The sequence below is a fragment of the Osmerus eperlanus genome, chromosome 22 (assembly GCF_963692335.1).
Source record: "Osmerus eperlanus chromosome 22, fOsmEpe2.1, whole genome shotgun sequence".
Taxonomy (NCBI): domain Eukaryota; kingdom Metazoa; phylum Chordata; class Actinopteri; order Osmeriformes; family Osmeridae; genus Osmerus; species Osmerus eperlanus.
The window spans coordinates 1,352,960-1,369,250 of NC_085039.1; the positions used below are offsets into that span (position 1 = coordinate 1,352,960).

General features: G+C 39.7%; 1 protein-coding gene across 1 annotated transcript; it reads right to left on the reverse strand.

The window, feature by feature from the left end:
* Positions 1 to 594: 594 nt before the first annotated feature.
* capn8 (calpain 8) lies at positions 595 to 15,907 on the reverse strand. Its single transcript, XM_062447941.1, is given in 21 exon segments — positions 595 to 1,751; positions 1,851 to 1,909; positions 2,379 to 2,495; positions 3,160 to 3,238; positions 3,427 to 3,495; positions 4,329 to 4,393; positions 4,495 to 4,552; positions 4,648 to 4,713; positions 4,870 to 4,906; positions 5,100 to 5,311; positions 5,552 to 5,563; positions 5,668 to 5,837; positions 6,258 to 6,418; positions 6,570 to 6,644; positions 7,365 to 7,450; positions 12,408 to 12,491; positions 12,617 to 12,890; positions 13,367 to 13,500; positions 13,776 to 13,894; positions 14,743 to 14,812; positions 15,549 to 15,907. Coding segments are annotated over 21 exon segments (2,211 nt in total). The 5' UTR covers positions 15,789 to 15,907; the 3' UTR covers positions 595 to 1,727.
* Between the last annotated feature and the right edge of the window lie 384 nt (positions 15,908 to 16,291).

Here is a 16,291-nt window from a genome sequence, read left to right on the forward strand (position 1 = left end):
GGCAACAAATGTACTGTTACGCCTCGCTACGCCACCCAACTCTCGCACGGGGTCTCACGAATTTGTATAGGCTACGTGTGCGGAGAACACACGCTTGGCTACGAGTTAGTCCGAGGCTCCCTCCCTCCCTGGAAAGGAATCTCCGCACCCAACCAAACCACGGTGTCACAGACGCTCACCGGGGCCTCCTGACGCAAACCTGGAGGGATCTTTTATAGCAGCAAACGTTTATAGGCCCTTTTTTTGGGGCAAAACATCATAATTTATCGATCACTTATTCCTATGGCTACGTTTCGCTCCCGGTTACCGCGCCCTTCCCACCCGATAACAAAAACGTTCAAGGGCCTTCCTCCGCCCTTATTCCCCCCGTTAGTTTATCTGTGAGACGCAACACCGCACCTATCGAGAGAGTATATGTGTCTGAGCAGATGAACACTTCAAGACCCTGTTTCGCGTAAACACCAGCTGGGCAGTTTTCGTGCCTAAATGACTGGTCGCGATTCCCGGGGAACTCACCTGAGTATCGGTGTGGGGCGCTGAGTGGATCCCTTGGTCTCGAGCGGGGGGCGCACAAATGGGCGGTAGAGCAACGACTGTCTTTTCAAATTTTTATTGGCAGATTATTGGAACAGATACAAAAGTGTAAAAAAGGAAAAGAAAAAGGTAAGCTAAAGCCTCCTTGATTAAGGCACGACAAAAGAAATAGGAAAACGCGGACCCTGGGTCACTAGTAAAACAGCAGCACAACTGACAGAAAAGAAAACTCTTTGCTAAAATAGGCACAGGCGGACACTCTACAGAAAAACAGGCTCAGGAACTAACAACCTCGACTACTCGACTCACGAAGTACAACTCTCAAAAAGCTTTCTCTCTACCCCCAACTTTCATTCTTATTTCTTTTAACACGTGATGGCCCTGTCTAGACTTTGACGCAGGTATCGGTCTACACGTTTCCTGTATTCTCCAAAAAGTTAAATGTGGTTCCATCTATTCAAGCATTTCCTAACCACATCCTCTGCATTTATCATACTGAAACACTCTGTCTTAAACTTTTACACATTAGCAATACTACATATCTATTTTAAGATGCACATCTACAAAGTTTTTTTTTAAATTCAAAAAAGGTAAAAAAGGTTCTAAAACATTTTCCAGCTATTTCTTAACACTCTTTAAAATATTATGCAAGCACTTTCTTAAAAAACATTTGCCAATGCACATTCTTTCTAATAAAACACATGCGTATGTTAGAGGTCAAAACTCCTCTTAAAAACACCAAACTTAAAATTGCAAAACCTTTATATATGTATGCAAGCATCTACAACTTTTTAATGCACAACTTGGATATACGTATGCACAAAGTCAAACACATTTGCCAAAACGCACACTTTTCATTATTAAGCATTATTCATTTTTTTTTTTTTTTTTATTGTTTCTCCAAAGTCCATCAAAACGAATGCTCCTTCAGGGGCGTTCGACAATGATATATAGTACTCTCAAGAAATGTAGACATGAACAACAATCTATGGATAGTACAGTACAATACTTTTAAGGACAAACATCTAACATCTACTACGACTCTATGTACCTATATGATTCAGTCAAGCATCTGTATTGTTATAAAAATTAAATGTCGCAAAAGCAGGATAATATGGAATTCCATTCCATTGATTTGAATGTCCTCCTTCTTTAGTGCCTGTCTCCGCCCATTGATGATGTTCTCTAGAACTTCAGTTGAGAGCCAGACAAAGCCACTGAAATCCACACAAACACACACAGTTTTAGCCACAAACCGACATCGATATTGAACTTTACACCAAATAATGAATAAACCTCAAATATGAATTACTTACATGAAGTATATTCAGCTCAATCTTCCCACTACCATTTGTGTCAAGTGTTTTGAACATTTCTTTTAAAAAGAAAGGGAGAAATCAACTTAATGGTCAATGGTAACTTCTACACCTACCTACATGTTTCACTAAGTGAGTATGAGATGAAATAGTTGCAACTAAACTTCCTGCACAGAAAATTACCAAGCACATGAGGTCATAACTTATCTTGATTATCAAATTCTGAAAATGAAAGTAAAATGTTTTCATCACAGGCTACTTTAAAGATTAAGAAGACACTGTTGGCAAACTTTGGTATGTTTTGCCAACAATCTATTGTTTTATATGCTGTACCAGTACCTAGGTGTGTCATTTTTGCTGTTTGTCAAGTGCAAACCCTGCAGATTTGACAAAATCTCATTTACATGTCACAGCCTGCCATCATGATACAACGTTTGTAGGCTAAAAATAAACCATTCACATCCTGCAAACTGGTACATGCACATTCACCAGTCCACCTGTTTGTGCAGGTATTATGAAACTACTCACTGTACAGCATTTCCAGTCGTATCAGGCAGCCCACAAAGCAGTCAAAGTCAATGGCATACTCAGCATTAGCATAGCGGGACACTATAACCTGGATCACATCACTATTGACCTGAAATCCTGCAATAAAATATGACAAACTAAATATTGACATGAAATTGTGACTGTGTCAGTGATCACTGAATAACATTAAGACATAGGCTAAATATCATCGCTTTGAATACAGAAAAGAACAGTGATGTTTAAAATATAGAAAAACAAACACATTTCATGTACATGTCATAGAGAGCAAGACATTTCTTCATATGTAACTCAATTTGTTGCAACAATCAAGGTCACATTTGGAGTAAGCTTTTGTTTAGTCCCACAAATTTGATTTTGAATGAATTTAAAGTCTGATGGAAAGGAGGGTGGATGGAAAAATACTTGACCATTCTCTTTTCCAGCACATAGTGGTTTGTATTGAGAGAGAGAGAAAAAACTATTGATCGGAGAGAGGCCTGCTAATATGACAGTTTTCATGAAGTTTTAACTTGTTGTCTCATTTACTGTTGTGTATTGCATTTTACTGTAAATTGTTGTGTTGTTTGGTACAGTAAATGCTTTATTATAGTGTGTGTTTTTGGTTGTAATCAAGAGGCCCAAGCACCTTGGTTTCAACTGGGTCAAAATATATAAAAAATACAGTAATGCAAATGTGTAGAAAGTAGGCCACCCCTTGTGGTGGCCTACTTGAACACACATTTGTAAGAACACTTTACTAGGATATGAAAATAACCCTCACCCGCCACAGTCAATGCCCCCCTCATCTCATGGGTGCTCATGGTGCCAGAATTGTCTGTGTCAACACTTTTGAAGATTTCCTAGAAAATTATAACAGAAATGTACAGTTATCATGCACAGGTATACTATTTGTTAAGATTAGTTACAATTTTTGATTTGTGTTAATTACCATTTCATCATTAGTGTGAATTTCAGTATTAGCATTCTTTACAGTAGTAGTTGTATTGAAATATTAGTTATGCTGGACAATCCCTGCCATTACTCTTACCAGGTACTTCTGAATCTTTGTCCACAGAGCATGAAACTCAACCAAGCCCAATTTATGAGAACCATCCATCTAATTGATGTAATTCAGGAAGCGAAAACACTTTAACTCTGCAAACACTCATAAATACGGATCATATGTTTATACATATCTAAAATACATGTATACACATGTCATATATCATATATATATATAATGTGTGTGTGTGCGTGTAAAGACACTGAATCAATATTTCTAAAATGTTAATATTTAAGGACGGATCGACTAAGCGTACAGTACATGTATCTACAGTCTGAATATGAATCTATGCACTGTGCTTGTGTAACGGGTGTGAATCCGTGAAACTCACTCCTCAAGTATATAACAGGCCACCCGCGTCAACGAAGAGATAGCTTTTCGTTGGTGTAGCTGGTAGTGGTCGCGCTTGGCAAGTCAGAGGTGGCATGTTCGAGCCCAGCGAGTGGCGAACATCGCCCCGTAGATCTTGTGACGGAGCGTGGCCACGTCTGTTAAATACCTGTCACATTGGTGCCGTGACCCGGATCACTAGGTTAGCTATAGCTGACCTGCCGGAGTGAGTTTAGAGGGGTGAATGTAACGGGTATGAATCCGTAAAACACTCCTCAAGTATATAACAGGCCACCCGCGTCAACAAAGAGCTAGCTTTTCGTTAGCGTAGCTGGTAGTGGTCACGCTTGGCAAGTTAGAGGTGGCGTGTTTGAGCCCAGCGAGTGGCGAACATCGGCCCGTAGTCCTTGTGACAGAGCATGGCCACGTCTGTTACATACCTTTTACACTTGCAAGGAATGAATGGAAGCGATTGGAAATATCTTCTTCACAACGTACAAGTATATTAATGTACAATAGTATTTTTAAGATGCATATTTGGGTTGAGAAAAGGATACATCAAAGAGGCTGATAATGTGCCGGCAGGTCTCAAGGCTGAACCCATCAGTTTTCACATCAGATCCTGTAAAACAAAATGACACGCGTTACACTCTTAGCACAGTGAGGATGGTCATTTTAAATGTCTTACACTGATTAATTTAAAGGTAAGGATAATTTACTTACTGTGGGTGATTACTTTGTTCAAAATCTGTTGAAGCTCAAAGACAGAAATCTCGGCATCCTGTCATTGTGAAGGAAAAACACAAGGCATGAAGATTGACCTTTTTTATGTGTATTAAATTGATTTAACAATTCATGCACTGAAATAAAACATACGTTTCCAGCAATTTGCATGAAAAGATGTTTGAAGTGAGGATCCACATCACTCTCTGTGATTTTATGCTAAGAGGAAATACAGCAAATATTAGTGAAATCGTTTTAGCAACCTTGTGTTTGTACACATATGGATGTACAGTAAAACATTTTTCAATTATTTGAATATGTACGGTATGAGAAATGAATCCAACAATTTAGGTATCCATAGGAATTGTAATTTACCTCCTCAACCTCAACACTGATATCCTCTTCCATTGGACTGAAACATAAATAAATAAAATGATTAATTTAGCCGTACAACATTATGTATGTGAATACTTTCCATCCTCGTCTTAGTCAGCAGAATTTAACTTTTGTAATGAAATAAATCTATGTGTTTCAACTCAATAAAATTAGACGTGATTATTATATTGCATGTAACATTTTGGTGCAAAGGAAAACCCTAGCCCTACCTGGTGGCAGCCTGCTTCTCAGAAAACACACGGAGGATGAAACTGCCCTTGCGGTGTGGCTCAAAGGTGGATGGAATGATAACGTACTCCCCCGGGGGCAGCTTGAATCGTCCGCAGATCTCCCTAAGGTTGATGAAGGTGCTACTCATGGCCACAGGCCGCTGTCTCAGAAGCACGTCCGGGCCCAGGTGAATGTTGGAACGGCCCTTATACTACCAACGGACATGGGGAGGGGAGTGGCCAAACGTGTGGAAAACAATCTACTAAGCTTTCAAACATTTCTAAATGTTAAGCTTTCATAAGCGCTGTACACCATTGTGGTGGGTTATTTAGGAAGATGAATGCATTTACTGCAATATCAAGTTAAAACCTTTCCAGACAAAGACTGTTTGATAGCTTCTAGCTGTGATTCTTATGGCCTGTTATGAAACCTTCATTTTCATGTACATTACCTCATCTGGGACCTTGAATACAAACAAAACAAATTACAAAACAAACTATTAGAATATTAACACACATATTTTATGTGGCACTGTTTTTCCCTATGCTGTGCTTTTTCTAGCAATACCTGGTAAATAGCAAAGCCAATGGTGTTGAGGTCTCGGCCAAATCTACGCTCTGTGCGTCCATCTTTCTGCATCAGACCCACCAGGAAGGTGCAACCATCCTCGCCATCATTAGGGTCCTCGTCCACATCCTCCAACTTGATGACAAACTGAAGGTTGGAGCAGAATGTGGCTGCGGAGTAATATGGTCAAAATGGGACATAAACATGGTTATCCGGACATTAAGCTACCATACATGGATTTAAAAAGACGATTGCGTTTAGGAAATAGTGCTACATAGCAATTTCCCCTAGAAATCTTAGCTAAGGATTTCCACACCCACATTTTTAAAGAGCATGATGTAACATAATTAAATTTACTCCAGGAATGAATGGCAAAACCTGTCTCTGGTGAAGGAGTAAATAAAATATTCCAGGCCTTTAAAATGTGAAAGCAACATACACAAATATAATTCTGGAAAATGGAAAAATGATTGTTGTTTTTAACACAGTTAAACCACAGTTAAAAACAGTTTCCAAAAGATTTAAGAAATATTGTCAGTGGAGACCTGGGTTGAGGATTTGAAAACTGAAAATAAGCATCCGATTAGCACCTGCATTGTTCCTGCACCCCCCAGCTGTGGAGCCCACTCTCCACACGCCGTCAAACTGGCAGTGGTTCCAGCGAGCCACCTCATCACTCGTTAGTGTGTCAGGTGTTAGGTTGCAGATCTCCAGCTTTGAGTACTGCAGCTGTAAGTCAGATAATGACATCCTGGATGTAGACAAGAAGAAGAAGGTATTTTAAAGGTAGGATCTGTGGTGAGACTTTTTCACTCGTGACCTGTTATGATAACTGGGTTGTTTTATGGTGATGTTGCCATGAGAGTGTCAAATCCTGTAATGTACAGACGGAAGTCTCATACCAAAACTCTCCATCCTCAGCAGAGTAATCTAATCTTGCCTTTTCCTCTGGCCGTACCCCATCCCATTCTCTAGAGCTGAGATAAAACAAAAAAGAGTCAAGTGAAATGTTTATTTTGTACCTGGGCCAGTTGCATAAAAATAGACCTAGTCTTCGTAACTTTAAGTCTGACTTGCCATAGACACTTAAATTTACCTGTTGCATAAACTTCACTATCAGTGACTAACGTAAGACTGACCTAGATAGCCTATTGCGCTTTGCATTATGGGTAAAATAATAGACTTTGTGAAAAAATAAAACTTGGCGGACAAAACATCGACACTTTACGGCGAAAGATTGATACATTTAAACCTGATGAATCAATAAAGTTATGAGTTATGTTGTCATCTACTCACTCGTTTAATAAAATGACATTTAGCGGAAAAGCAGAACCCAGTCAACATTTTCTGCAGTTACAATTAACAAACTTTCGTAATAAATTATGCTAAGATAATGAGGTAGTCTACTAACAGATCGTTGGCATAGCAACTCAGCCCTTACCACAAGGTTTAACCAGGGGGAGAGGTGGCTAACTTTTTTTTACCTCAAATTAAGTCAGTCTTACTATTTATGCAACAGACAGGCTTAGTTAGACTAGTCTAACCTGACAATTTAAGACGGTCTAAGGCTAAGACTAGTCTTAGTTTATGCAACTGGCCCCAGATGTTTGTACTGAAAGAACACTCCTTTTACCCCCAATTTAACTCCAGTTGGTATAACTGCCTTGAGTCTACAAAATAACTATTTAGTTGCTTACTTATCACTCCAGGGACCGGTCCACTCAACCTGACCCCAGGGGTTACGGATTCGAACCAGCTGCACCGGTGTACCATGCAGGTGGACCTTCATTCGACATGGCAACAGAACAGTTGGTGCTGTTTAACTGTCCCTCACTGTGTCATTGCCATTGTTAGCTAATGCACAGTGCCTTCAGAAAGTACAACCCTTCACTTCCTCGTTTCGTTGTGTTATAGACTCAAATTAATCGTGTTTTTCTATCAATGCTCACACAAAACCCCACAGTGACAGTTACAAATTTGCATTTGATTGACATCTTCAAACCTCTTCGCCTAAGGAAGAGGGGGATGGGACACATAAGATTTGCATTTGGACTGGGAGACTAGTTTAGTTTGGTTCTTTGGAGGAACACATACTGCTAGTTGAGAAGATGTCACCAAGCTGGTTTAGGCAGCAGGTCATGTCATCAGCTGACAATGTCACCTTGTGTAAAACAAATGGGCTCACGAGCCCTTCCCCTTTAAGCGAAACAAGCAGACAAGCAGAGACACCTGCTACAGAGCCACACACCCTAAGACTGGGCCCTTTATCTTTCTACATGACAATAACAACCTGAAGCACACAGTGGCTTTGGAAAAATAGTGTCCTTGAATGACCCAGATCATCTGTGGAAAGACCTTAAGTTTGCAGTTCCCCAATGCTCCACATCTCACCGACAGAGCTAAATTATTACAAGGTATTGTTAGCAGATTGATAATATGTTGTAAATAAAGACAATAACACAGCAAAAACTGAAAAACTGAAGGGATGTAAATTTCCACTGTACACCCTCTTGAGATTACAGTTAACGTGCAAGCTAGTCATAACAACAACACGAATGAGATAACGTTTAAAAACCCTTTCATTGTGTAGCCCACCTAAATTGCACAGGGCCAAAATACTGTGATTTCTGTGATTCTCCATTCCCCTAGATGGCGCTGCTTCATGTTTATTGGCTAAGCCACTCTTTTTTAGCGCGGCTAAAGAAGATTAGCAATTTATTCTTTTTTTCTTTTCTCCTTCGTCAAGTGCATCGTGAGATGAAGATAGTGAGATATAAATATAGTGAAACAGACCACTTAACATACGGGAGAAATAACTCTCAACATTTGTATTAGTTGGTAAAAGTTATTGTAGTTATTGTAAACTGACGTTTACATTTTTGTTTTTCTTTGGATGAGTTTAAGAATCTCCGGTGAGTACTGTACTACAGAAGGGAAATTTGCCATCGTGCCACTTTAAGTTGATTAAAACGAAATTATAATATACTGTGTATTCTTTATGTTACTTTGCTATTTCTGTTATGTCCCTTGACAATTTAAAAACCAATCGGAGATGATCGATGTGTTTCTTTGCTCATTTACCGTTGCTCTTAAAGAATATATTGTGCTTAGTAAAGTTATGTATTGTGCTTATTAAAGTTATGTCTTATGAACTTAGAAGTGTGCTCAGGCTTAAACATTGGGGCTCACACTGAGTGTGGGAAGCAGGCTGTTCTTTGTGTCTCTATCTCTTCATTTTCAGAAACAACCTTGAAACTGGTGGAGATGGCACCCGAGCAGGTGGGACGCAAGAACAACTCCCTGACGCACGAGAGAACAAGCTGAACCCTTTTTTATACTTGTGTTTCAATTGCATTGTATATAATATGCTGGTATGGAAGCAAATTGTTACCAAAATTCAAATGAAAATGCATTTGCATTTTAAGAATGTGGCTGCATTATTTGACTCATAAATGAAATTAGTAATCAATCATCCTATTTGCATTTTAATTTTCTTCTTCAAGAGTGCTCAATCTTTCACTTAATTAAAATGAAAAAGAAATAGACATTTGAGATTTAATTTTCAAAACATGCCCCAGCAAATAGATACCAAAATTCAATTTGAAATGTAAAATTTGAAAATTAACCACAATTTGAATTGTGGTCACGATTTTGCAGCCACGTTCTTAAAATGAAAATGCATTTCTGGAAATGCATTTGAATTTGAATTGTGGTCACGATTTTGCAGCCACGTTCTTGAAAATGAAAATGCATTTCTGCAAATGCATTTGAATTTGAATTGTGGTCACGATTTTGCAGCCACGTTCTTAAAATGAAAATGCATTTCTGGAAATGCATTTGAATTTGAATTGTGGTCACGATTTTGCAGCCACGTTCTTGAAAATGAAAATGCATTTCTGGAAATGCATTTGAATTTGAATTGTGGTCACGATTTTGCAGCCACGTTCTTAAAATGAAAATGCATTTCTGGAAATGCATTTTAATTTTCAAATTTTACATTTCAAATTGAATTTTGGTATCTATTTGCTGGGGCATGTTTTGAAAATTAAATCTCAAATGTCTATTTATTTTTCATTTTAATTAAGTGAAAGATTGAGCACTCTTGAAGAAGAAAATTAAAATGCAAATAGGATGATTGATTACTAATTTCATTTATGAGTCAAATAATGCAGCCACATTCTTAATTTGAATTTTGGTAACAATTTGGTAACAATTTGCTTCCATATGCTGGGGCAGGGAAAGATAGCCAGTTGGACTTCGTGAACCAGCCCAAACTCTGTTGCGGGTAGGGAAACGTAGACACCAGAGCTCTGTACTTGTTGTAGTGAGGTCCACAAGACCACACGGAGCCAACATCTTGCCACACCTGAAGAGTGATTCAATCACATCAGACAAACCTAATCAGCCCTTGTGACACCCTCAGTATGCTGATTACCCACCAAACGCCGATGCAAAGGAACCATAGAATGGGGGGGGGGGGACCTCCCCAATCTACCTAATCAGCTCTCCTGCTAGCTTGCAAGCTTCAAAGGGCCTGATTTAGACAACACGTCTCCAGCGACCATTTGCTATCCGTTTCGGCGGCGATTTGAACAAAGAACATACCTTGATCAGAACTTTTGAGGAAAGTTCTTGAGACTTCACCTTTACCACAAGAGTACAAGGTGGAGAATTATGAGAGGGATATTTGTGTTATGTTTGTTACTTTGTTTTAATGTTGTGTTCACTGAAATCTTGATTCTAGTAACAACTCCTTCTTCCTGAAAGATAACCACGTCATTCTTGGTATCTACACGAAGATATCATAATAAAACAATCATTCAACTATATTTTGTAACTGTACCAAGATGTCCAGAACAATATTTGAACCATCGAATGATCAGCCAGAGATCAGATCACACCTTTGGTAGGTGTGAAGGAAGGAGGGGGGAGTTGAGAACCCAGCTTTCCCCAATCCACATCTGACCCCAGACGGGTCCTCCCTCGAACTGTATAAAGCCCTAAGATGACCATCAATCTCGAACTCCAGCGAAACCGACCATGGCATGAACGCCATTATTGGCGTTCCAAAGGACGTCGCCAAGCTTCTCCTCAGATTCAACTTCATAGTGAACGCGTCACTATCGGGACGTTTCAACAGAAGAACCAAAAACGCAATTCCAAATGCGACTTCACTGAGATCCCGCAGACTCAGTCACATGACCCAGCGCAGCCGCGCTGTGACTTCAGATTCTTCAAATGGACCTTTGGCGCAAACCGCCCTCAACATCATTGATCAACCCCTGATCAAACGTAACTATGGCTAACGCTCTTTCCTCCTCGACATGGCATTGGCGTGAGCTCTGTTTATGATTTGTAAGGATGTAATCACTGACTGTACAATTTCTGCCTTTCTTTAAGTTAGACCATTTCATTCTGTTCATTGAAACCAATCTCTCATATCAAACCCATAATCTAACTTTTCATAAGATCTGTTTACCTTACTTGAATAAATTCATTGTAAAGATATTTTGACGTGCGTGTTCACTGATGTTACGATTGGCTCTACTCTTAGAACAAATTCATTCCTAAAGATGAGACTGATTATTACATATTAAACATAGGATTCCCTAATGTCCTAAACCAATATTAGGGTGGTGCCCCAGACTTTATGATAAATTAAGTATTTCTATCTTTAAACGAGCAAACCCCGCTACATTGTTGATTTCCAACTGCTGCATTAAATCTGATATTATCGGACCTCTGCGACTCCAGACCACTCTTTCTAGAACACAGGTTTGTGTCATTGATACTATCATTACATATTGGAATAGACACACAATATTTAAATCCTTCAAATTGGTTCCCATACCGGGAGTCGAACCCGGGCCGCCTGGGTGAATTTTGTGGCATGTGCGTTGTTAATGATGAGATGGCGTAACGTGAATTCATATGTTTATTCAGCTACGAGGTTACCTTAATAGCTAATGTTTTGAAGCCTAGAGCCAGCATAAAGGATGTTTGTAACGCCTTTTGCCGTCCAATCGTGACAGAATTGAATTTCAGTTACATTGATTTCGAATGTGTTAGTGATAAAGCTATGTATAGCTACTAATTAGACATTTTGCATTTGTGTATGCAGATTGTTTTTTTGTTGTTGTACATATTCTGCCACTGTTGAGAGAGAGAGAGAGATAGAGAGAGATTCTACAGCGAGCCAGTGACCTAGTGACTCAGCGATTCTGGAGTGTGACTGTAACCAGTGGCCATCAACTCGCCAAAATGGCGGACTGCACGTTTTGGATACATCATACAGATAAGATTTATGAGATCTCCAACATCATCACACACTGCCCGGGTAGTGATTTGAAACAAGGCCTTCCATTCAACAAACCACGCAGGAACTGAATTGAAACTCAACTGAGTTGAACATTGAACTAATTGACTGGACTGATCTTTTTTGGTTGTAACTGACTGACTATTTTGGGGGAATTTGTTATTGTTGTTTTCTATGTGTGATTTCACAATCCTTGTGGAATGCTAAAATAAATGTTTTGATATTGCATTTGCTATTCAAACAGTGGTCGTAGCCAATTCACTTCAAGAGCCGAACCTAATTCTGATTTCTAATGCTTAGTATCACTAATATAGGTCATTGTGATATTCTCATTGATGCCTTAAGTTACGTTTGTTACAATTGGGAGTATCATTCCCATAAAAGCTGCTGAAGTTGTATTCAGATTGACAGTGTTCACTCTAACCTCTTCCGCTGCAGTGATGGAGTATGCATGGCCTTTCACCAACTTCTGACGAGTAACAGCCTCAGTCTCGGATGCACTTGTTATCTAAAACAAAACATTTTGTTACATTATGTTTTGTTTGTCTCACTTTCCTATTCACCACACCCTATACTCAAAACATTGACAAAAACAATGATTGTTTACTCTTCGTCAAAAGTTTAACACAGAACAGTAGGCAACAGTAGGCAAGAACAGAACCAAAATGTCTACTGCTGATATTACAACCCTGATCTTGAGTGGGCACACAGGTAGTTTTAGTAGTGAAGTAGACTTGCATCAATTGAGCAGCCCAAGAGGGAACCCAGCCCAAGAGCTTTCTGGATTATTTTAAATAGGTAGGGTGGGGCTTTGCCCAGGTTGTAGGTCTCAGCAATGCCTCCGGTGAAGTCTTCAAAGCCTTCGTTAGTGGAACCACCAGACAAGGCCTCATATGAGCTGTTTACTCTGCACAGTAAAAAAAATCACCAGAGATATTTAATCTCTGCACAACTGTAGGAATGAAGAAACATGTCTCCTGCTTTGTTCCACTGATTAAAAATGTTTTACATTTATGCATAAAACATTTTATGGTTAAATATATACATAAACAAGGACGTTTTCATACATGTAAAGGCCATTCAAAACAAAGATGCAATAGATCCTGTGACCGGACCAGATATGGCAGGTTCAGAAAGCTACTTTCTCTGAGAAAATATTTACATTTCAGGCTGTGGGTTGTGGCTGTAGGTAACTCCTGTATTTGTTCAACAGATAAGACCAACCTTCCATGACCAAACCAAAAAGTTACATTTACATTTTATTATCTAAAGAACTGCAGATACCAGTAATATAGACCATATACAGTGTCTATTTTCTGCCAGAGGAAGAACCTGTTCCTACAGTCTCACCATCACCTACCACCAACTTCTCTGTCTACTTACTTGGCGTAGGCCTTCTCCAGCAGGGCACTCCAGAACTCCGTCCCCTCGGCAGAGTGGACGAAAAGGAGCTTGTCCTCTCTAGTGGGCAGCCTGTCATCAATGACAACATCCACCCATTCTCCAAACTGCCAAAACTGCGGGCATGGAAAACGGAATGTGACTCACTTCCCAATCCTGTTTTAGTTTAGTTCTTTTCACTTCTTTCCCTTGTTCACTACAACAAATATTTTCAAGATGGTTTATTTTGGCAAGTGTAAAAACTAAAGTCGAAACAAGAGCTTCTTACTCTCTGTAGAACAACTAGGAAAATTATATAGCTTCCTGTTCAGTGCTGTCCTGTCTGTTTGTGTCCCTGGCAGACATGGATGCTTGGCCATGGACAAGCCCCAGGGAAAAGTCTCACACTCACCTGGAAGTGAAAGATCCCTGCATAGTTCTCAGTAAAGCTCTGCCCGGGAGGAACAACTCGAGCGAGGATTTCCTTATCCAGGGTCAAAGAAGCAATGGCAGCCAGTAACCAACAGTCACCTGCATATGTATCAGTTTAGAAATTTGTTTCAATCACTTTGCGGTTACTTTGTTACAATTGCAGTCATAAACTTTGATAGAGGGAGAGCATCATGTGTGCAAACAACATGAGCATGTTTAAATGACAGGGTGTTCACCACTTATACAAATATTCACTACATGAGTAATTCTCTGTCATTCGCGGAGGTAGTACTTGTGGGTGTATTCCATCAGGACAATCCAAATGGACACCTAGTTAGTTACCTTCATTGCCACTCATTTTATTCACTCTGTTTTGTTATAAAGATATATTGCATTCATGTGCCTTCAGTCTGCTTGCACTGTACATTTGAAGGAGGTGTGGGTCATATTCAAACAACTGCCAGATACTTATTTGAATAGTGGATTGAGCTAACAAGGAATGGCTTTTCAGTTTTTGGTATATCGGTTGCAAAACTGAATAGGCTTCTTCCCAACCTTGTCAGCAGGACTGCTACTGAATATGGTGATCAAATGGATTTATATGAAGCAATATGTATTCAGTGCAGATGCTTAGACACAGAGATAGGCTGCAGAGTTAGAGTCCAATTGCAGACAATTCTAGGCACTTAGATATTTCCCAACTGGGGTTGCCACTCCCACTCATTGTTTAAACATAATATATTATGGATGTGGGTGATTACGTGGAGTTCTTATTTCAGAGCAAAGGAGTGGCCCTCAACTGGATCAACAACCAAGTTTTTTGTGTTCATTTGGAAATCTAATTACCCAATAAAAATTCTGAAAAACTAAAATACATTCATTTTCTATGTGTGTTTCCTGTGTATTATTACACTTTTCATCTGCATAAGAGGGTTTATTAAACTCACCTAGAGCTCCTTGACAGATATCAGTTCTCTGGGCTCCATCAACAATGAACTGAGGGCTTGACAACAATTCCTGTGTTAAAAAACAAATATTGTTATTTATTATTATCATTACCCTCATCATTATCATAAACAATATTCATCATAACAGCCAACCTTTGTTTCACTGAAATTGTCTTACACGTGTAACAATTTACGAGGACATTTCATTACACATATGCTTTGTAATGGATACACATACATCACTTTAAACTTGACTTTTTAATTACATACATGTTACCCAATTACCAACTTTTTTTAAATTCAAAACAGGTACTAAATTGAGAGTATGAGCAAAAAGTTAAGTTACGTTGGCTTAAAGTAGGCCAAGAGCTGATTTAGCAGTTGATCTGATCCCTGAGACTCACAGCATCTCTCCATCCTCCAAGCCCAGGGAATAAGACACTCCCCAAACCCATTAGACAGCCCCCCACCCCCCACGTCGTCTAGGAAACTTGACCCAGAGGAGGCTACAGTACAGAAGCTCACACAAAAGACCAAGTGGCAAAACAAACACACATACTAGCCCTGTCAACTTGGATTTCCTTTTATGGCATTAGTCAATCCTGCCTTAGTTACTGCCAAGTCATGTAGAGACCCTTTAACTGTTAATAAAAGAGCAGTATGATAATCCTAGACTCTTACTGCTAAGTGTCTGATACTAAATGCACTACAAATAGTTTAAGTTCAAATGTCACAACAATAGACTGTGCTTGCATCTAATTTATGTCGTGTGTACCCTGTTAAATGCCAGATGAGATGGACCTTACCGTGGGTCTTTTCCACACCACACCCTTTGTTTTGGAGGAGTAGCGTCCCAACTCATTGTAACCGAGAGAGTTCCAGTCAGCTGGGAAGGTTGGGTCATTGAACAGGGTCCCACTCTTCAAACAGTCTCTTCTCAGACTTTCATAATCCTGCTTGTTGAAGGGTATGGCCTTGTCATTGCTGCCTATCCCTTCGTCCTCCCTGGTTTTCCTTCTGGCCAGGCTATTCGCTATATTCGACATGTTGTCCCTCTTAGACTTGCTGGATTGGATGTGTTCTGTGGTGGTGTGAAGTGTACAGCAGACCCTGTGGGTGCTTCAGTTTAAATCCTGCAGGAAAGCAGGTGTGAAGGGGTGGAGTCGCTTGACCTGTGCATACACCATGGAGGTTCTATGGAACAGCATACACCACACCTCCACCTGAGACAGGTGGAGGTGTGGTGTATGCTGTTCCATAGAACCTCCATTTCTGAATTATGAATGACCTTACATGGAATCCAGAGGGGTAGAGCTAATGGAGATTATTACATTTACAATAAATACTGCATTTATGAAGAGTGTGAATGGAGAGTACCCATGCTGCCACTTTGAGATTTCACATTTAGGCTGTTCATCGGTGTAGGGTGTACCAGACGGGACATTTTTCTATGCAAAAATGTTATGAGCCTTACAAGTGTAGGTAGCCTACATCAGTTGGAAAATAAATCTACCGGTGACCGATTAAAAGGTTCAATAAACTTGAATTG